Source organism: Lutra lutra, chromosome 1 (assembly GCF_902655055.1).
Source record: "Lutra lutra chromosome 1, mLutLut1.2, whole genome shotgun sequence".
Taxonomy (NCBI): domain Eukaryota; kingdom Metazoa; phylum Chordata; class Mammalia; order Carnivora; family Mustelidae; genus Lutra; species Lutra lutra.
In genome coordinates, this window is record NC_062278.1 from 35,070,665 (window position 1) to 35,094,334 (window position 23,670).

At 35.9% G+C, this 23,670-nt stretch overlaps 1 protein-coding gene across 1 annotated transcript in view; it reads right to left on the bottom strand.

The window, feature by feature from the left end:
- The window catches only part of GBE1 (1,4-alpha-glucan branching enzyme 1), a 281,717-nt gene that overhangs the window by 51,489 nt on the left and 206,558 nt on the right, over positions 1-23,670 (bottom strand). The window contains 2 exon segments of the mRNA XM_047722078.1: positions 18,615-18,786; positions 23,101-23,211. Coding sequence (XP_047578034.1) covers positions 18,615-18,786; positions 23,101-23,211 — 283 coding nt within the window.

Genomic DNA, 23,670 nt, shown 5'->3' on the forward strand with positions numbered 1-23,670 from the left:
TGAGGAGGGCACGTGCTGTGATGAGCACTGGGTGTTACAGGCAACTAATTAATCATTGAACACTACATCAAAAACTAATGATGGACTATACAGTGGCTAACTGAACATAATAAAAAGTAATTAAAACAAATGTGTATCAAAGTCATGGTAAAAAGAACAATGTCCAGTCCAATGCTTACTGTTGTTACTGAACGTTTAGCCACACTGTAAATGGAAACATTTACTGTTTTATTTAACTACAATTTAAAAACAAAAGCAACTCAGGTGTTGCTAATGTATATCACCAATTTGCGGAGGAAATGCTGCTTGGTCTAAAATATCTTGTGCTAAGGGCCAGAAAAGAGCAAATTTGCTGCTAATTATTAAAATGCAAAAAGATTTTTTTCTACACGTAAGTCATAATAATTACACTTGCCTTTTATAGTTAAATCTTTCTAAGACAAAACGAGATATCACTTATGAAAATATTGCTGACTCACAGGAAAACAAGTATTTTGTATATCCAAGTTTACATAGGTAGAAAATGATATTAGGAAACAAAACCTTTTATACAAATGGATTTCAATGTTAAATGCTAATGTGTATAATGATGAGAGTATTTTCTTCTCTAAGAAAGTAAATCATTTTCACAATATACACATAACAATATAGAGATACTAGAACTGTTGCCAATTTAAACATGTGACCTTGAAGTCAACTGATTAAATAGGAATGGCTATCCTTGTCTTTTACTAAAAAAAGGATGGGTGTCTCCAAGAAGGAAAATTAGAATTTAAGAATTTCCTCTTTATCTTAAACTGTCTTGGCCTTTGATGTTATATTTGCTCAGGCAACTCCTGGCCTCGTTCAGGCAGGGGCAGCATATACTGCCAAGGGAAGGAGAAAAAGGCCAAGAAGAATAAAAGATTTAAGTTGGAAGTAAGCTGGCAGTCACAAAAGTCACTTCCCCCCAACTTTCAAAAACATTGAAACTGAAACCTGTTCATTCTTAGCTACTTGAGAAATATTTTCCAAGGGAATCAGAACTCATCAATACCTACTGGGAAAAACAGGAGGTCAAAGTCTTTGTTTTCTTTTACACAGTAGAACATTCAGGTCCATGGGAATGGCTGAGCCAGGATTAAAAGCTTACCTGTCTATTCCAAAACTAGAATCTACACATCAAGCCAGAAAACAGAAATGATTTTCTTTGAGATACTATTTTAAGAAACAGAACCTAAAGGGCAGTACTTGAGTAGGAGGCACAGAAGGGACCATGGAAAAACGCAGTGTTTCCTGCTTTTCAACCTTTGTGTCATTGTGGCCCCATCACCTCCCCACCAACCCTCACCCCACCTACACCACACTCAGGAGCCTTTTTAGACATTTTTTCCCTAATTGCTTCCACCTCATGAAATTTAAATACTCCAGACCTACTGCATATGTGTTTATATGCTGCAACGCTCTGGAGGACAAAAACTATCATAATATCTAAGATTATTATTACTTTCTGTTCTCTGTTTTCCACCCCCTTCAGTGATATCACCCCCACCGAGAATGCATGAAAAAGGTCTGTTTATGAAACCAGGAAGCTAGGTAAGCTGCTGGAAAGGGTACACATATTCTCCTTGTATAGAAGGCACACGCTGTCTGTGTCGGGTAGTCAAAGAATTGTTTGATTACACATCTTCAAAGAACATATAAAGGGATCCTACCTCATCCATTTGATTCCCATCAAGACCTCTTTAAGAGCTGTCGGAAAGAGCTGTTGTCTGGCTCCAAAAATACTGAAATCGACTAACAAATATAGTAGTAGCTTTCCAACTTCGTAAGCAGAAGAACAGGTTCGACTATTATTTATTCTGCTAATATTTATGTGGTCTCATTTATAGGAGAACCCATATATACACAAAATTTAAGTCTCCTACTTAAAAGAGAGATATTACTATAGTTCACACAGCTTTCAGAAGACTCTTGCTTTAATTAATAAAATGTCTTTCAAAAAGCCAATAAATGGATTTTTAAAACTGTACCAGGGTTATAAATGTTTCTTTGCTCAACATACAATAATTAAGTTCTCATGCCACACTATTACTTTAAAGTCTAAAGCAAGGGATAAAATAAGCTGATCCCTAAAAAATATTTTTAGGGGTACCTGGGTGGCTCAGTGGGTTAAGCCTCTGCCTTCGGCTCAGGTCATGATCTCAGGGTCCTGGGATTGAGCCCTGCATCAGGCTCTCCACTCAGCAGGGAGCCTGCTTCCCCCTCCCTCTCTGCCTGCCTCTCTACCTACTTGTGATGGCTCTCTCTCTGTCAAATACATAAATAAAATATTTTAAAAAGATATTTTTAAGTGCATAGCACTTTCACATTATAATAAAGAAAAGGGAAAGAAAAGAAAATATAAGATATGGGGTGAATTTTTAACCATGTAATTTAATATTTTTCATTAAACTGTAGATAATTTATTGGAATGATAATCCAAGATAGCTGGATGTTTTGTTTGTGGAAAGCTGTTATTAAGGCTGACTAGTGTGGTGGGAAGGTGAGACCACAAAAATAACTCAGTATGACAACATCAAAATAAATTTACTTACCCACATTATTAGTTTGTTACTAGGTATAACAAGAAACTTTAACTCATGACCTATACATAACCAAGTATGATGTATATATGATTGAAGTATTGAAAAGGAGTGGATTATCTAGATTTTCAAACTTTTATTTTTCTCATCTCATCTCTTCATGACCAAACGGTGATCTCAGCATATGTCAAAATAGGACTTTTCGGGGCGCCTGGGTGGCTCAGTGGGTTAAGCCGCTGCCTTCGGCTCAGGTCATGATCCCAGGTCCTGGGTTCAAGCCCCACATCGGGCTTTCTGCTCAGCAGGGAGCCTGCTTCCTCCTCTCTCTCTGCCTGCCTCTTTGCCTACTTGTGATTTCTCTCTGTCAAATAAATAAATAAAATCTTAAAAAAAAATAGGACTTTTCAATGACAGTGGTTTTGTGTGTGCTGGTGAGGCTCAAACACCTATCAATTGTTTTTATTAAAAGTAATTCAAGAGTCTGTTAGACAATAGGGTGCAAACAAAGTTGCAAAGGCGTTTCTGGGTTTTTTCCCCCAAGCTATAAAATTCTTCTCTAAAAAGTGAATGTTGACTTATATTTTTAAGAATAATCATATAAGCTTTTTAGTCAATTATTAACAGATTTCTTAAATGTATTTATAAAGGGATGATGACTATTGTAGGCATTTCTACAACATAGCTATAAACTGTATTTATGCTTTAAAGTTATATTATTATTCTCTTCCATTTGTAATTTATTCTTCTAAAGGTACAACCTCTTTTAAACAACTCAAATATATGAAAATGTTCTTATGAAAGATAAATCAGGTGATAATTCTTGACTATACACAGAATTCTTTAAAATAGTATATTTCACTTATACCTGAAATTATACATTTTAAAAACTCAAAATTAAAGAAAAATTTTCCAAATGTTACTGTATCATGTGAGTTATACCTGTACTACCTTATACTTTTAAAACTACTTAAATTTAGTACCTCGATCATTTTTGAGTTATGAAATAAAATGCACAGTTGATTTAAACTTGCTCATTCAAAGAAACACATCTCTTATATGATCCACATAGGACCAAAAAAAACAAAAAAACCCAAAAAACCCCGAATGAACCAGTATTCAGTATTCAAGTGTTTGATTACATGGGATATAAATATGGAGTAAAAATAACTTACCTAAATAAGATAATGTTATTTTTATCCTGTATTACATAACTTAGGCAGAGTTAACCATTAAATATCTCTTTCACTTCAGTTAATAATCAGAAGGATCTAGTATCTGTGTAGCCCTGAAAAATGACAACTTTATTTTCCTCATAATCTTCAGAAAAATCTTACTTAAAAAAATGAAGAAAATGATTTTGAAGCCATGTGCAAGGGATAGATCCAATTTATAAAGCAAGGTGAACAGTGTGGAAAGAATTTAGACCTACAATTTTAAACCAATTTTAAAGAATTCTGTTAGCAGAAAATCTTGCAGTGCTATATTTAGTTTGAGGTGATTGCCCCCTCAAATCTATTTTTCACATTTTTAGTTGAGTAACATATCTAAACTGTGGATCTGACTTTGTCAATCTCCTATAAAACCCTTCAATAGCTCTCTATGACCTGGCCTCTGCTTCCATCTATAGCCTTCTCTCTCATCATTCATGTTCTAAATTGATGGGTCCCTCATTCTGTTTCACCGTCTTAGCTTTGCCATGGTACCCCTCCAGTAAGGGATCGGGATAGAGAGGAAAGGGATGCTTAAACCCAATTTGCTGCAGTAAGCCTCCCTTGACAGTCCCAATCTATTCCTTTCCTAAGTATTGGTTCAGTGTTCTTCTAGAATGTGCTCTGTGTGGACTGTGAAGGAGACACGTGTCACCTAACACACTTGCATCTGTCTGCTTTGTCTGTCTCTTTTCTGAATATGGACTCCGTTAGCCAATGGCTAGGTCTTCTCTTGCTTATTCAGGTCCTTGGCCGATGCCTGACCCAGCAGTAACCCAGCAGTAGAAAGAAGCAAGCAAAGAGGACTAACAAGTGATTTGTAAGACTGGCTCAAACTCTGGAAACAAGTCACTTGATTTGTGTCACAGATGACCTCATAGTATGAAATTTACTTTGTTGTTTTCCTCTTTGATTCATCTGTTTTTGGTGGATGTCTCTAGTTGGAGATTTGTTAACATCACTGCTATTCTTAGCATTCACTTCAGATGAAATAATAATATTGGCTTCTATGGGATGAAGTGTTTTGGAGACAGACAGAGCTAGGTTCAAGTTCTGACTTCTGTATTAAAATTTAACCTTTCATCCTCCTCAGGTGTAAAATGAAGGTAATCGTTCCTACTTCTCAGGGTTGGAACTCAGTTTAAATGAGATATCATAAGTAAAACATTTATCATACTTCCTCGCTCAGTGTAAATATTCAGTATGGAGCTATTTTAAGGATAGCATGCTCAAAGACACTCAAAGATGCTGATTTGACAACAGCCTGTCAGATTAAGACAAGTCACCCATATGATCTACATTCTCCAAGCCCTCAAGGAAAATATATTCCCAAAGAGAAACTTATGTTTCTCTAGTGAAAAAGTTAAAAGAAAAATGACTATGCTTTCCAAGGAACTTAGAAAATATAAATTACTCTCCTCTACTATTAACTGAGATTATTGTGTATAGTTCATCTTCTTGCTTTGTTTTGGGAGTGAGCTAGGGCAAGGTAAGACTCAGATAATGATTTAAAGTTTTAGAGGCAGAGGAATTCATCTTCTAAATTCTTGTCTCCTGTTGGCAAGGAGCTCAGGAGAAAGGTTGCCAGAACAGATTATTTGTGTTTCAAGCCTTCACAACCACATTTTAAAAGATGACAACCATATAGCTCACCAGCTCTGGCAGTGTGGAATCAGTCACATTTTGCTTCCTATGGTCATAAGGATCTTTACAATCTGCTTGAATAATACCAGAAGAATCAGCATGTACTCTTTGAGCTAAAAAAAAAAGCCCAAAAAACAAACAAAACAAAAACCTCTCTGATCAATTCTTTTTGGAAGGAAGATCTGTGGATTTCTTTTTTTTTTTTTTTTTAAGATTTTATTTATTTATTTGACAGAGAGAGAGATCACAAGTAGGCAGAGAGGCAGGCAGAGAGAGGAGGAAGCAGGCTCACCGCTGAGCAGAGAGCTCGATGTGGGGCTCGATCCCAGGACCCTGAGATCATGACCCGAGCTGAAGGCAGAGGCTTAACCCACTGAGCCACCCAGGCGCCCCGATCTGTGGATTTCTTGATAACCTCTAGAAACCTTGGAAAGTTCTAAGACACTGTGAGCCAAATAATGAAACTTGCTATGTAGTAAAACTGGAAGAGATTTAGTGAAAGTAGGAAATAATTCAAAAGCCTAACCCCACAGAAGAAACGCTATGAAGCATGAAGTAAATATACACCATGTGATGGGCTGGGGTGAGTGGGATACTCTTCCTTCACTGGCATCTCATTTAGGAAAATTCCACCAATAAGATGAGGCTAATGCTCAAATTAGGATCGGATTGGGATTAGACTGGGAGGAAGTTTAGCTGAAGATGTAAGACTAAATCAGGAATTCAGGGCTAGGTATAAGGCCCATTATATATTAATTTCTCTTCACTCACATCTCCTAGCATAAAATCGTGTTTTTCCCTCCTTGGGAATACAAACAGTTTGATAGAGGATCCTGGACCTAGCTGACTTTCTGGATTTAGGAGAAGCTTATGTGAGACACGGAAGCTCATGATGTGATGCTTTGGCATTCTTTCAAAATGCTATGTAATAAAGTAATAAAAAGGTTTGATAAAATTTCTGTATTCTTAAACATTTCCAAGAATTGTTAAAATAAAGAGTACTCCAAACTCAACCATCTACAACTCAACAATGGAGCTGGTGAGGTTCCTATGGGTCTCTTAATCCAGGGCTATGAAAAGAGTGAGTCTGTTCAGTGGTGTGCATATGTTTATGCATATGTGTGTGTGTGTGTGCACATATATCTGCATATATTCAGTGTGTGTGTGTATGTATGCATGTGTGTTGGCCTAAGAGCACAGAATTCAGATGTTAATTTTATTTTATTATTTTTTAAAGATTTTATTTATTTATTTGACAGAGAGAGAGATCACAAGCAGGCAGAAACAGGCAGGGGGCGGGGAAGCAGGCTCCCTGCTGAGCTGAGAGCCCAATGCAGGGCTCAATCCCAGAACCCTGAAATCATGACCTGAGCTGAAGGCAGAGGCTTAACCCACTGAGCCACCCAGATGCCCCTAATTTTATTTTTTTTTAAGATCTTATTTATTTATTTGTGAGAGAGTGAGCACACGCACAAGCAGGGGGAGCGGCAGGCAGAGGGAGAAGCAGGCTCCCTGCTGAGCAAGGAGCCCCACATGGGACTGGATCCCAGGACCCTGGGATCGTGACCTGAGCTGAAGGCAGCCGCTTAACCAACTGAGCCACCCAGGCATCCCCAGATGTTAATTTTAGAAAAAAATGTGCTCTCTTCACTGGGGCTTACTCTAAGATCCAGTCCTACTTTACCATTTTGTTAGATTAGGAAACATGCTCTGTGGTCTCCAAGCTGAAATCCCTACCTGTGATGACCTCAGCCCGAAGAGAGAGAGCTGAAGAGAAAAACCAGTGCCTTCCTGTACATAGGACTTTTCTTTCTTTCTGATGACATGATGATGTACCTGCACTAGGAGAAAGATCAACGTCCCCAGTGGAAGGTTTGGGTTTAAAAATTTGAAACACATGAGGGATCATATGGTACAGGTTAGCATGTCCTGCACTGAAAAACAGTTTCACTTTACCAACAAGTCTTTATAATGAAAATAAACAAGTGAACTAACAGCAATAATTATTATCTCCACTTTTCGCAGGGTTTATATGAATAAACCCAAGAGAAAAGTTCTTGCTTCCGGTTTAAGAGGTTTAGCGGCAGCGGACCAGAAAGCAGCGCACCTGGCTTAGGTGAGGAGCTGCGGTGGGTCCCGGGCCACTGCTCTCCTTCTTCGGAACTACAGCAGGAGGTCAGCCCCGCTGAACAGGAGTTTAGGACTAGCCATTAACACCACACACACTGGCCGCCATAGACAACCATACACATCCTGAAAAAAGAAATGCAGGGACCACACAAGCATCCTACCCTGAGACCAAGCCTGAAAGAATGAAGGACAGAGAGTGAGCACCCATGGCTTCTTTCTTCCTCTCAACATTCAGATTTTTAAGAGACCCTTCGCCTACTGTAAAGGTGTGGTGCTTTCGATGTGGTCAATGTGAGGGGCTGGAGAAAAATGTGGATTGAGTCACATCAGAAACCCTCCCCCCTAGGTTCTCAAAAGTGACTCTGCTCCCAGGTTCTGATCCTCAGCAAGGATTTGAGGGTTCTTTGGTGAAGAGTAACCTGGCAGAAAGAACATGTCCAGTACTGAGGAGGGCATTTAAGTCGCCTGGGGGAGAAGGAGAGGCGATTCCATCTCCTAACTTCCAGTGACTGTCTGTTCCACAGTATGGCTCTGTCTCTGGCCTGAATTTTTCTTCCTTCCTTCCTTCCTTTTTCCCTTCCTTCCTTCCTTCCTTCCTCTTTCTCTTTCTTTCCTCCCTCCCTCCCTTCTTTCTTTTCTTTCTTCTTCTTCTTCTTTTTTTTTTTTTTTTTTGCAAAATTGCATTTGCATTTCCTTCTATTTTCCCCTCCCTCAGTGGAGTGGATCTTTACATTGTATCTCCACATATTAAAATTGCTTGCTGAGACTTTTAAAGACTACCACTGCTAGAACCTTGCACCCCGGGACTCTGACTCAAGTGGCTGGTGTGGGGCTTAGGCTTCAGTATTTAAGGCTCCCCAGCTAACTGTGGCAGCACTTCCTTAACTCCTAGCATAATGTCAAATGCATGGTAAGTTCTCATTCTGTACCATCTAAAATTGGTTATCAGTGTGCTGTGAATCAAACCAGAGCCATTACTTTTAAGTCCATGCCATTTAAAATAGATTCTATTTGTGTCTCCGAGCATTTTAACAGGCTTCATGCCATTCACAACTGTTCATATTGAGAAGTTTGCAGTTTTTCACAGCTCAGCTTTATAGACATCTACCAGTCCTGTTACATTCGGTAAATTTGCCTCAACAAGCTAAGAGAAAATGCCAAAAATTAGCACTCCTACTGTTCAGGAGAGTGTATTTTGTCTTCCTATAACTGCTTCAATTCCAGCACTTAGCAGGAAGGCATTTAAATTTTTATTGTATTCCTATCCACTAGAAAAAAGAAGGATTTACAAGTTTGACACTAAACAATCATAGATGGAAGATTTGAAGTAAGATCACACATTTTCACTGAAGCATAATGTAGCTATCACTCTATGGAGACTGACACTCAGGACAAAATCCAGTCAACTTTCTCTGTGACTTTAGGGAGGATGTAACATATTCATTAAAGAATGTCCCAAGGAATTTCAAATGTCAAAATACAATATAATCATATTGAGAAAATCCTTCAAATTTAGTAATAGAAATTTCATTACACTGCTGAGAGAGAAAATTGCCAGTTTGTAATTATGCCTCTTTCTCCACAGGTATCACTCATTACAGAAACTAGAATAACATCATGGTAATGAGATTCCTAAACAAGAAAGTAGTAAAAACACATCTGCACATATCAGATGACCCACATTATGGACACAATGTAGTCTGCTCTCTATTGTCATGATTTTGGTTTGTTCATAAATAGAGCAAACGATATAAGGAAAGTAGAAAAGACTGCTGATTTAAATTTTATGTATTGATAAAAATACATCTGAAAAAGCTTCTTGATACCAACCAACCCAGAAAACTCCAGGAGCATCCCCAATCCTGCTTGCTCTGTTTGCTTCTAGGAAGTCCCAGTCTAGCCTTCTGGTCATTCATTCACAGTTTGTACCCATGATACACAATCATCTGTCCCAACTGTCCTTCTCTTCCCCCTACATCTTCCTCTTGTGCCTTCTATGATTTCTGTTCCATGACCAGAGAACTTTCCTGTATCTTTTACGTTGTCTTGGAATTCTCTTTACTTCCTAGCCTTAAGAACCCCCTGAGAATCTTTAAAAAATTCCAAAGCCCAAGCTATCACCAACACTAATGCAATCACAATTTCTAGTATTTTTTTTAACTCCACAGGTTATTCCAATGTGCAATTTTAAGAACCAGTGATTTATTGGTTCTTTATTACAGGAGGTTTTTTCCTAAAACTTTTCAAAACTTGTCCCTCTTTTTGACAGATGCCTGATAAAATTCTTATTCTTGATAAGCCATGCCTTCTAGAAAAAAAGTCACACAACCACAAGGCTGATTTAATTTACAGTCCTGATTACAATTCTGAGAAGATCATTCAATAGTACCTAGATATCTTACTATGGCTCCCTAGTATTTTCATACCTGGAGTGATCTATTTCCTGCTTCTACTTTTTTCTCAAACATTAGTTATTCCTTCTGCTTGCAGATGATGACCTTACTTGAGAGTATGAAACTATCAAACCTGAGCTTCCTTGCCTTCAAACAACTCCACTTATAACCAACCTATACCTGTATCCAGAAATTGACATGGAAACAATGAATTTAAATTTAATTTGAATGAATGAATGAATGGGCAAATTAATCAGTGAGTCCCACTGATTCCAGATTATTTCTGACATTTCAGTTTATGTATTAACATCTGATGTCATGAGGAATATGTGTTTTATGATTATGACATGTTTCCAGTTTTCTAGACTATCGTGCTACAATATATTAGTGAAACGTTACCAGTTTTGTTGATTTAACTCTGCTAGTTCGGTATTTTTTAAATGAGAAACTTGAATCATTTATGTTTTGAGATACACCCAGAGAGTTATATGCAGCATTAATATTTCAAATTGAATGAAGGTGTACTCATTTAGAAAGTGTTCTTCTATAACACTATCCCCAAGAGGAAGAAGAAAATGACAACCGAGGAAGCAAAGCTTCTGTTGCAAGAGTAATTCTTACTTTAGTTCAAAGGCTTTCTGAACAAGTGGAATATGAACATGACAGTACTGAAAGTGATGCATTCACTCTGTATTTGAATCTCTATCTATATATGATAAAACTAAAGTAGATGAAGTCAAATCAGAGGGGAAAACAAAACAACTTCCTTTGAAACAAAACTGGCAGCAAGCTTTTAATAAAAAGATCTCCTCTCCAACAAAAACCAAAAAGTTATTGAAAAACATTTTCTTAATGTTATGAGGTAAGAAACCCAATTACCTGAAAATGAAGAAAATTATTTGGGGTTAGTTGTTTGGTGTAACTTTCTCCATACCATTGCCTAGTCTGGGATAGGGGTACAAAGAGCCCTCTGAAAAGCCACAACATTTTTCACAAAATTCAACCTGAAACTCGGGGATGGCAACATTTTAATGCAGCTTATTTTTGAAACTTATATTTAAAGAACTATTAAATGATATTTCATTTTCAAAATTATGATTAAATTTTCTTCATTTTGTTTGGATACCTGATTCTTAAAACCCATTCTGTTTTGTCTGCCAGTATTTTAAATCTGCAAGACATGTGCTTAGTTAGCTTAATGGTGATTTTAATTTATGCTCTACTTGATATTGTAAAATGTTTATATACATTTATATTTAAAATTAGTGAAATACATTGTTTCTTCTCTCTTTGTAGAATTCTAAACAGTCTTTAATAAAAATACTGTAGTAGCCTTCTCTTATCTGTGGGGATATTCTCCAAGAACCCCAGTGGATGCCACAGATAGTCCCACAGATAGTCCCACAGATAGTCCCAAGCCCTATATATACTATGTTTTTTCTATACATACACACGAACTGATGATAAATTTTAAATCATAAATTAGGTACAGTAAGATATTAACAACAATAATAAATAATAAAATAGAACAGTTCTAACAATATATCTAATAAAAGTTAATGTAAAGTGTTTCTCTCCCTCTCTTTCTCTCTCTCTTTTTCTCCATAAATCTTATTGTATTGTGCTCAGCCTTTTTCCTCCTGTGATGGTGTGAGATGATAAAATGCCTACAAGAGGTAAGGTGAATCATTTAGCCAATGTGACAAAGCCTTAGGCTACTCCTGATTCTGAGGATAGGTCAGAAAGAGGATTATCGGCGTCCAGATGGAAGTTGACTAGGCGGTAAATTGAAACTGCAGAAAGCAGAACCTAATGGGGGGACCACTGTATCACTATTGACTTCTTCCCTAGTACTGTGATCACCGGGCATAGTAGCCCACCTGCTTGCCTGACCACACCCCTTTATAGCAGTTCCTGATGAGTCACATGATGAGGTCACATGAGTCACATGATGAGATGAACTGGATTAGGAAACAGTAGTACTTCCAACATAACCAAATAGCTACTGGAAACCTGAGCAAAATATATCCCTATCCTCATTTTCTTCTCCTCTGAATGGCTTTAGGATTTTATTTATATGTTATTAACATATATTTAGTGAGGATATCCTCTGTGTATGATAGATATTTTTTATTTTATATTTATTTTTAGACATCTATTAAATATTCTTAAATAACCAGTGGTTACAAAGGGTAGCAAGACATATCCCCATAGATTATCAATGATCCTATGTCTTTTCTAATATGTATTCATTTAATTATATTATAAATACAGAAAAAAGTAAACCACAAAGCCATTCAGTCATCAACACTGGGTCTTTCTTACTGAAGAATTCATGATACTTTAAAGTGATGATAACCACTTTTTTTTTTTTTTTAAGATTTTACCTATGTATTTGATATATATATAGAGAGAGAGCACTAGCAGGGGGTGAGGCAGGCAGAGGGAGAGGGAGGAGCAGGGAGCCTGATTCAGGATTTGATCCCAGGACCCTGACATCATGACCTGAGCCGAAAGCAGATGCTTAACTGACGGCGCCACCCAGGCACCCCAACAACCACATTTTTTCATTCAACTTTCTAATCAAAGAATGATCACTAAATTCATTCCTTACCCAGTTTTTTTATTTATTTGAAGTTTAATATTTCCAAATGACTTCAATTCACTCCAGTACATCAGCCTTATTCCTACTTGACTTTCTGGTTTCATAGCAAGGCCTCCTTGTGCCTTTCTATTCTACATCTGTCTAACTGAAGTTGCTCAAAAGTTCTGCCAACAATGTCCTAACACAGTTTCCTACATATTTATATGACATTTTTTGCTTATCTCTATCACTGTATCTAGTGCATGCACTAGTATAAAGATAATTGTCTGCTTACTTGTCTGTAATCTCTTTTGGGTTCTGAGACCTTGAGGGCAAGAACTTTTTTTCACCTCAGAATATCTACCACTTAGCAGTGCTTGGTACACAGTGGATATATATAAATGTCTGCAGCATGAAGGAATTTTATAAATTGTGTTAAAACACATTCTAGAATGTGTTATGCATATGTTAAATTAGTAGTTTAAATTGATATGTATCTCAAATTTACTAACTTTTAAAATTGAACTTACTTTAAATCAATCTGCCTTCTTTATCTCTGTTTCTGTGTATATAGGAATTCTCTGTACAGGTATGCCGGAAAAACATTAAGTTTTATCTAGTGCCCACACACACCAATACACAGATAACATATAGTAGATACATAATAAATGTTAACCGATCAATATATATCCTAGAAGTCATTCTAGAAATGAAAACTAGCTGACGTAACCTTCAGACTCCTTCATACATGAAAGCTAAGTAAGCTGTTTGGGCAGCAACATTCAGTAAAATGTCACTATGAATTAAAAACAAAAGAATTAATATTTACTCTTAGACTTACTACAGATATTGTTTAATTTACCACATATATCAACTTGGAAAATGTTACTTGATTTCTAACATTTACTCATGTTTTAAAGATGAAATGAATGAAACATTTTAAGATACTTTTATTTTAAGCATTGTACCATTAGGCAAGATTCTAAAGAAATACTCTTAGATGGAACAGGAACAATAGTATCCAGGACCTATTTATTTAATGGAATAATTAATAATATTAAAAAGTTAACCATAATTTTAATTTTAATTCAACTAACTCTTTTTTTTTTTTTAAGATTTTATTTATTTATTTGACAGAGAGATCACAAGCAGGCAGAGAGGCAGGTAGAGAGAGAGGAGGAAGCAGGCTCCCTGCTGAGCAGAGAGCCCGATGCGGGGCTCGATCCCAGGACTCTGAGATCATGACCTGAGCCGAAGGCAGTGGCTTAACCCACTGAGCCACCCAGGCGCCCCCAACTAACTTAATTTAAATAAAAGTTAACAACGAGCTACGTGCCTAGCAATATTCTGAGTCTTGTATCCATATTAAATCATTTCACCCTCAAAACAAGTCCTCTGTGGCGGATGGTACTTCATTTTATCACTGAGCAAACGAAGGCCCAGAAGGCAAGGCATCCCAGCCAAGTCACACAGCTAGAGCTCTTGGATTTCCCCTCAGAGAGTATTTTTAATCGCTTTGCTCTACCTTTTCCTAAAAGATATTCACTAATTATACTGTGGTGGCTAATCTGCCTATTGATATAAGAATTTTTTTTTAATTTTCTCTAATTGGAAATCAGAAGAAAAAGACCACAAACCAGCTGCAGTATTTTCTAGCTGTACAACATTACCGTGTCCCTTTACCTTCGTGAATTGCAGTTTTGGCAAAATGTGACTTGGGACATTGACCCACCATACCTTAGTATGCCTCTAACTTTTCCCCAAGGTTTCTTTTAAACTAAGACATGATATTATAAAAAAAAAATGTGAAGATTAAGTTAGATGATGCATATGAAAGTGCTTTAGAAAATACAGAATGCCATGTTAATATAAATTTACTTTCATTCATATTTATTATTTTAACTCTCATATGATCAATGATAAAAAAAAATATAAACATAATTTAGCCATCCCTGCTCCCCTCTACTGTATTTGATTCTTTCAGATGGCTACATGGTAGAAGAATAAGAAATATAAATGTATTTATTCATAGCCAGTTAAAATAGTCTAGCAAATAAAAAATTCACAGCAAATATTCCTCTCCTTTAATCAGAGAGAAAAAAAATTTCTTGAAATTCAAAATTAGGACTATATAAGACAAAAAATAAGCAAAACAAAACAAATCAGCCAAACTGGCATCATTCTGAGAAAATTAGTATTGATCCTAATGATTTGTTATGAATAGAACACATATCTAAGTGCCTAATGAATGTATGTAAACATGTTTAATAATCTATACGAATGTGTTTTCTTCTCTTAACTTATTCTTCTTCTATTAAAGAAAAATAAAAATAAAATTCCAAAAAGTGAACAAGTTTAAAAGTGCCTAAAACGTGAATAAACAACCAGGTTGCTCTTCAGTCAATCTCAAAAAATTTCCTAAATTGATCTTTTTAAATATTAATTTCTTACATGCCACTTGAAAAAAAATTACTCTGCTTATAACTATAACTGGTGATTGCAGCTAATGAACTACTGCTAAAAATATTACAAGGTAGTATATTTTATAAATATATATATTTATTTATTTATCTATTTATTACATACATATACATCTACCTGATATCCTTTTTTTAGAAAAATGTGAAAGCCTTGTGATGTGCTAGATACTGTGCCCGTTGCTACTAGTTCCTGGAGATATAATAGTGAATAAGATACAGATGACCCCTATTTTCACTGAGTCTTAAATTTACCAAGGGAGTCATATATTTAATAGTTTTTTAAATGTAATTTTGTTAAGTGCCCTGAAAGGTAAGCATAGGGTAATATAAAAATGTATAACAGGGAAAACTAGCATAGTATGAGGATTTAGGAAAAGCTTCCCCAAGGAAATGAGATTTGCAGATGAAGGATTTGCTCAGGTATGGGAGGGTGTGTTTGAGTGGAATGTTTCAGAGAAAAGAGAATTGCAAATGTATAGAGCTCAGAATGGAAGGAGGTTAGTACATTCAATGAACTGAAAGAAGGCTTGCTTGGCTGGAGCAGAGCGATCAACAGGGAGACCCACAGGAGACCATTAATGCAAGACTTACAGGTCAGCTGGAGGACACTAGTCATTGAAGCCATTAAGCAGGACAGTGACATGATCAGGAAATGGAAAAATATATATATATAAAGTCATCAGAGCTCACAGGAAAATATTAAACTTCATAAAACAACGCCAATAATCAGAAATTTTAGAGCTATTTGGAGATTATTGATTTTAATACCTGCAGAGAAATGCTAAGACTTAGATAATAAGACAGAGGGAATTTAAAAAAAGGTGTTAATATTGGTGTTAAGCATTAGGAGCCATTTGTTTTAAGGACAGAAGAATAGAACTTCAAAGCTCTCTTAGTCCTATAGCAAAAAATAATTTCAAGGTTATATTTGAAACCATAAATATACTCACTTTATAGACCTTATAGAGATGTTAGAAATAATTATGTTTATTTATTGTTACTATAGGAAGAGTTTCCAAAACAGAAGAGACGCTCAGTTTGCCCTAGGTGGAATATATGCAGTTGACTATTAATATAAATACTTACAAAGTTTATGAAGCTACTGAGATTTGTTAATGTCCCAGCTGTCCTAGCCCTCATGGAATATACACAAAGACTCAGGAAATCATTCTTAGTATGAATTTGCATCAGACTTTTCTTATTTAAAAATTACCAATATTAATTTAAGTAGAGCTGTTAAATCTCTGTCATGTATTGATAGTCTGATGCTTGCCTGCAGGTTCTGTTATGTGCTATAGGCTAGAACTGTCTTCAACAAAGGACGACCGTCTCAGGGAAAGGACATTATTAAGTAGTTCGAACTACCCACCCTCTCCACTCATTAGTTATAGGCTTCTAAATTGACATTGCCTACACAACTTCCAGACTAAAGCAGTAAATTGAGTCAAGATTACTGGAATTCTTTTTTTTTAAGGATTTTTTTTTTCTTTTTAATATTTTTTTTTTTTTAAGTAGGATCCATGCCCAGTGTGGGGCTTAAACTCACGACCCTGAGAAACAAGAGTTGCATGCTCTACTCACTGGACCAGCCAGGTGCCCCAAGATCACTGGAATTTTGAATGCAGTGTGTTTCAAGAATTAATGACATAGGACTGACTGCATAAACTCGGAGGCTTTATTTTGGTTCTCTGTTTGGAAAACTGTTATAGTTTCGGGCGCCTGGGTGGCTCAGTGGGTTGAGCCACTGCCTTCGGCTCGGGTCATGATCCCAGGTCCTGGGTTCAGGCCCCGCATCAGGCTTTCTGCTCAGCGGGGAGCCTGCTTCCTCCTCTCTCTCTGCCTGCCTCTCTGCCTACTTGTGATTTCTCTCTGTCAAATAAATAAATAAAATCTTTAAAAAAAAAAAAAAAGAAAACTGTTATAGTTTCCACACATACATGGAAGTGCATTCCGTTGTTTTTTTTTTTTTTAAGCGATCTTTAATAACTTCATGAACTGCTTTTGTAAATGAAATAAAACATTTAAAAAATCTCTCACTAAACCCCCACTTCTTACTTTACATGGTGACATATTTATATAGGTTCATAGACCCTATCTTTTTATCAGGATATAATTGAATAAACTGATTGTACAAATAAGGCCTTATTGGAAAGGCTCTATTTGTGAACAATATTTATTGGGTCAGGGAGGACCAGTTGCTTTTAAAGAACTGAGGCCAACTTTTATTTATGGATATAACACCTACAACGTCCACTCAGGGAGCCTGGCCTGTGGCTTGACTGGCTGAGCGCAATCTCCCACCTTGGGAAGGTCACTTCTGGACAACTCAGGAATATTAACAAATTTTGTTGATCAAAATTTGTTTTGAGAGGAACACACCCAAAGGTACAGGCCATACAGGTGAAATATGGTGTAGCGTTTATATGGCTGGGCTTCCTAACCTTGTTAGCAAACAATAGAGATACTTATTTACTTACTTACTTACTTACTTATCAACAGAGACTTTTAAAAGTCCAATCTGAGGTTCCGTAAAAAAATTTCCAGATAGAAATGGATTAATTTGAAACTCTAAGGTTTTTACTATAGAAAAATAAGTCAGCCTCTCATATACATTTCCCAGCCTTTCTACCTCTCTCTAGTGTGAAAACTGGTGAAATCTCCTAAAACTCAAATGCTCAAATGATAGTTTTAGACCAAATAGAACAGAAAATATTATTAGTTGACTTCTTTATTTCATTATTCAAGATCCTTCAGATAATAAAGACCTTTGACTATTCATAGTTTTCCTTTTTTTTTAAAGATTTTATTTATTTATTTCACAGAGAGAGGGAGAGAGAGAGAGAGCACAAGTTGGTAGAGAGGCAGGCAGATAGAGAGGGAGAAGTAGGCTTCCCGCTGAGCAGAGAGCCCGACATGGGGCTCGATCCCAGGACCCTGAGATCATGACCTGAGCTGAAAGCAGAGGCTTAACCCCCTGAGCCATCCAGGAACCCCCATAGTTTTCCTCTTAAAAAAAATATATATATATCTATATCTATATATATTTATATATATATAAATATATTTTTAATATTTTTTATTTTAAATTTTTATATTTTATATATAAAGTATATATATTTATATATATTTTATATATATATATATATTTTTTGGTCTATTACAATATCCTTTGCCTTGGTTTTCACATTTATAATATAAACATACTGGTGTACAATTACCTCAAAAACCAATAATCTTAGCTTGCTATGTTATGGCATGACAATTTTATCTTTCTTATGTTTAATGTGCGAGCACTAAAATAAAATAAACTCCAATGATTAAATTCAGAATAATTATAAGTTTTAAAAATAGCTCATCCCACTTGTTGACCAAAAAAAATTAACTAAGATGACAGCTATTAGACTACTTTTGCACCATACATTAGTAAAACAATGATCTCATAGTAATTTAATTTGTGCAGCTTATAGATGACAGTATATGAAAGAAACAAAGTTGTAATCTTCTGTTTTCAATCTGAGCAGTAATTCAAACTATTCTAGATGATTTATGTCATATGTAATATTAGTTAACATTCTGAACATAGATGGGCTATGTGTTCAATTCATACTTACCCATAAAATTGAGATAGCCTTCCCCACCGAGGGCATGAGTAATGAGTCGAATCATTTTATGAAGCTGTATTCCACGATCGATAACTGGAGTAAACGGGGTCAGAACACTCATGTTGGTATACATTTCAGCATCCATCAACCAAAATGCCAGTGTCTTATCCCCAACGAGTGCCTATGGAAATAAAAGTCACTGAGATAAATGCAAAGAATAAGTACTAAGCATTTGTGATTTATACTAGAATAACCCATGATTACACAGGATGGGAAACAATGTAGGAGAGGTGTTTGAATTAGTATTAATTTCATGTGTTTTCCAATAGTTGCTTTCTATGCAGAAGGTGAATGGGTAAAATGAGGTGAGCTGGTCAGAGATCAACACCATCTATTTTCAGGACGGATTTTTATTTTTAAAGAGCTTGGTGAAAACTCAGCATAAGCCACCTGCATATTTGTTATACCTGAGCTGATGCTTCATGTTCTCTGAAAACTGGAATAAATATTTATTATAATGTTGAGAATACTAAATAAACTTTTAAAATAGTTTGCATTACCATGATTTTGTTTGTTTTGAAAGAATAGAAGACTTTCTTAAGAAGCATTTATGTGTATATGTATTTATATTTATGTATATGTATTCATATATATAAAATATGTACATAAATATAGTAAAATGGACCCTTGTCCCCTTCAGCAGAGGGTTGACAGCTTTTCCTTAAAATCTAAAATTTGCTTTCTCATTGAATTTGACATCTAATCTAAAATTAGTTTGTTTTATATGAAAACATAACAGTTGATAAATAGGTCAGGTAATTCCGAAACATCCTGAGTAGCAGAAGGGAGGCTTCTTAACAATCTGAACTATTTATGGTTAACAAATGGCTAACTAATGCAAAATATTTTTCATTGACAAAAAATAATAGATAGTGAAACATATAATAGAGATAAAACCATAACCTCCTAACCCTATTATAATAATTCTCATTTTTAGAAAAAAATATTTTTCCTTACAAATGTGTTATAATCTCTAAGCGATTTTGATTAAAACAACTTTTTAAAAAATGCTGTTAGAAGAGTATCTACTCATTCTGTGGGTTTTGTCCTTATTTTTAAGGGCCAAGAAAGAAATGGCTCAGAATATGGTTCCTGGCTTAAGAATTTTCAGAGTTTGATTAGATGGTAATTGTCATCTATATTACTTGCATTCAAACTATTTCACTTTATCAAAGTTGACTCTTTGTTCTCTGACTTATAGATAAATATTTTAAATCTAAACTTATAAAGTGAATGTATGCAGTTATGGGCTGAACTGTGCCCTCCCCAAATTCATGTTGAAGTCCTAACCTTCAGTGTGGCTGTCTTTAGAGAGGGCTGATGTAATTGAGACTAAATAAGAGTGAAGCTGTAATCTAGTAAGAGTGGAGTACTTACATGAAGAAGAGGAGAGAGATTAGGAATGAGTGTGCACAAAAAAAAGGCAATGTGAGAACAGGAAGAGGATGGCCTTTTACAAGCCTAAGGTAGGGGTTTCAGGAGAAAATGAACCTGCTGACATCTTGATCTTGGACTACCAACCTCCAGAATTATGAGAAATAAATTCCTATTGTGTAGACCACCCTGTCTGTGGAATTCTGTTATAGCAGCCCTAGTGGACTAATAATTTATACCAATACAATGCAGCTTCAATCCGACATGTAACTTTGGTGCTATATAAGCGAGATTCAATAATAGGTTCCATTGTTAAAAAAGTCCTGAAGACAATGTATATATATTTGTTAAATAGTTATTAGGCAGTACTGGTTCTTTTCCTTTGTCTTTTTCTAAATTTTATTTATTTGACAGAGAGATAGAGAGTGAGAGAGCACAAGCAGGGGGAGAGGCAGGCAGAGGCAGAAGCAGACTCTCCGCTCAGCAGGGAGCCCAATGTGAGGCTTGATCCCAGGACTCTCGGATCATGACCTGAGCAGAAGGCAGATGCTTCACTGACTCAGCCACTCAGGTGACTCAGCAATAATGTTCTTAAACAATCTGTCCTTTTCCCTTGTTTGGAATTGTTTAATTATACTCTTATCTGTATCTGTGTTTATTTCTTCAATCTATGATTCTATTAAAATTATTTTTGTAACTTCTGCTTAGATTTCTACTATGATGCATATTTTTCTATATTATTCATTATAAATATACATCTTTATAATTTCATCAGATTTAAGAATCAATGTATTTTTGCTTTTTTAAAAAAGATTTTATTTATTTATTTGAGAGAGAGAGATGGAGAGAGAGAGAGCACGAGTTGAGGGAGAGGGAGGAGCAGGTTCCCCGCTGAGCAGGGAGCCTGAGGTGGGGCTCCATCCCAGGACCTGGGATCAAGACCTGAGCCGAAGGCAGATGCTTAACCACTAGCCACCTGTTTTTGCTTTTAGAAAGAACTAGGAAACCTGAAACTTTTTATACATTCTGACAATTTGTAATAAAAGGCAGAATTACCTAAATCTTAAAATATGAAATAATTCTTGATAAGTCTATAATTTTCTGTACATTTTGGGATGCAATATGAAAATAATCTGTTTCATTTTCAATTTGTTTAATCAATTTATTTATTCTTTTATTCATTTATATAAAAGTAAACATATCTAGAGAGCTCAATATCTATTATAATTGCTAGAAATGTGCAATGTAAAGAAATATACAAGTATTTTAGTTTTCATATTGTTATGTATTTGGTAAGAGTTCCTGCATGCTTAAATTCAAATTATCCAGTTTTAATTTTTTTAGATTTGGGGTCTCATTTTTTGTAGGTATTTATTTGATCTGCTCTATGGCCAATTTAAGTTGAAAAGAAAGCTGTGCCCTGATTTGGAAGATAAGAAATTTAATATAGGTTTATATCCTGAGTCAGAAAACTTTCTGTAAAGGCTACCCAGTATATATTTTAGGCATTGTGGGCCACTTTCTCAGTTTCCCTACTTAAATCTGCCATTTTGGCTCAAAGGCAGCCACAGATAATACATACACGGTTAAACATGGCTGTGTCCAATTACCTTTACAAAAACAGGCAGCAGGCAGAACTTGGTCCATGGGCCTTAGTAGCTAACCTCTGGTCTACTTACACTTTCTTACTAACTAAAGAAGACACCTGAAAATCTACTTCTTTACCTTAAATGGTCAATTTCTGCAAAAATAACAGGCTTATTGTTTGAGCTTCTATTTTCTTGGTACACATACTACAAATAATTTCTTTTTTCTTAAGATTTTATTTATTTATTCATTTTAGGGAGAGAGGAGAGAAACAATGTGAGTCAGGGAAGGAGCAGAGAGAGGGAGAGAGAGACTGTCAAGCAGACTCCATGCTGAGCAGAGAGCCAGATGTGGGGTTTGATCTCAGGACCCTGAAATCATGACCTGAGCTGAAACCAAGAGTCAGATGCCTGAGTGAGTCACCCAGGAGCCCCATGCAAACAATTTCAAAAATTTCTATTCTCTCCTTTTTAATGTATGAAGAGTATATTTTATGTTGCTTATGCTTATGAGGATTAATAGGGATTTAAATAACTAAATGGCCTTTGTCCTGCATTTACTTATGCTTATTGAACAACCACTAGGAGCAGTCACAGTGCTAAGGCTGGAAATCTAAAGGTAATGGAAACAAATGTTCTGCCCAAAATGTGAGGAAAGTAAGGAGGATGAGGGAACTATTTCCCCCTATACAGCTAGACGAGGTTTTGAGGGAGAATATGATATCTGAGGCAGGGTGGTAGGACTTTATAGAAGCTTCCCAGGTGCTCTAGACATTTGCTGGTGTGTGGGGGAAACTGCAAGATTGGAACAAGATTGACCTATTCAGGAATGGGTAGGGTCATCATACTGAGGAATAAAATGCTTGGAGAGTTGAGCAGAGAATGAAGGTGGAAACTTTGGCTTAGGCCAGAATATGAGTGGCCTTGAATGAGAAGATTCAATCAAAAGATCTGGGTTGACGAAATGAACTCTGCTCTTTGGAAAATACCTCAGGTTGCATTAGAAAGGAAGGGCCAAACCTAACCAAACAGTGGTCAGGGTGATTACTTAGCTAGAGATTTCAGCGATTAGGGGGTGGGGGTGGGGGGCGGGGATGATGAAAGCTTGTCAGAAGGCATAAAAGAAACCCTCTAGAAGGATATCTAAAATGGAAATTAAAATTAACCTGGATCAGCACCAACATTTCTCTTGTTACAACAAAGGAAAACATGTAAGAGAACACTTGCAACTGTCATTTTCGATTTTTAATTACAGTTTGGCAGAGTAAAAATAGTACTGCATTTTGAAGCTGGAATTTATAGATTTGCAAAATAATTTTAAAATGTTTTTCAAGTATGAGTTTTCATGTAAAGATAGATACAAATTATATTAATTGCATTAAACTATAGAAATTTGCATTAGATGTTTGTATTAGATATGTTAATAAATACAGAGAGAGAGACACAATTAATTTATACACATTAATTTCATTTACCTGATCATGGCTCTCTGCATAAGCAATGCACTTTTCCAGGTAGCGTCTGTTTGTAAGTGTGTACACAATATTGCCCATATTCCAATCTTCATCTTTATACTCTTTAAGTAGCTAAATGCAAGAGAGAAAATAATGTGAATAAACCATTACTGTGCTTACCTTAAGTCACTATCTGAGGACATCCATCGTATCAATCCAGATTATTTGACATACAGATACAAGGGTAACCATGCCGCAAAGTATCTTTGGTTCAACTCTTACTGAAATCACAGCCTTTATACAGACTGACCAAATGACACTGATGTGGTGTGTGGGGGTGTGTGCGTTTGCCTTTGTGCAGATGGTTTGATCATTACATTTTAGGATTTTTTTCAACCTTTTTTTCCTCTGCTACCTCCTGATTAAGACCACAGTGAAGTGCTATTGTGCACATATCTTTCTGTCACTTTCACAAGACAGAGATATACTTGCTACATTTTTAGGTTGAATAAAGAAAATTTTAGGAGGAATAATGCTTTGTTCCATTCTTTAAAAAAATGATAACTAAAAAAAAAACTGTTATATCAAAGT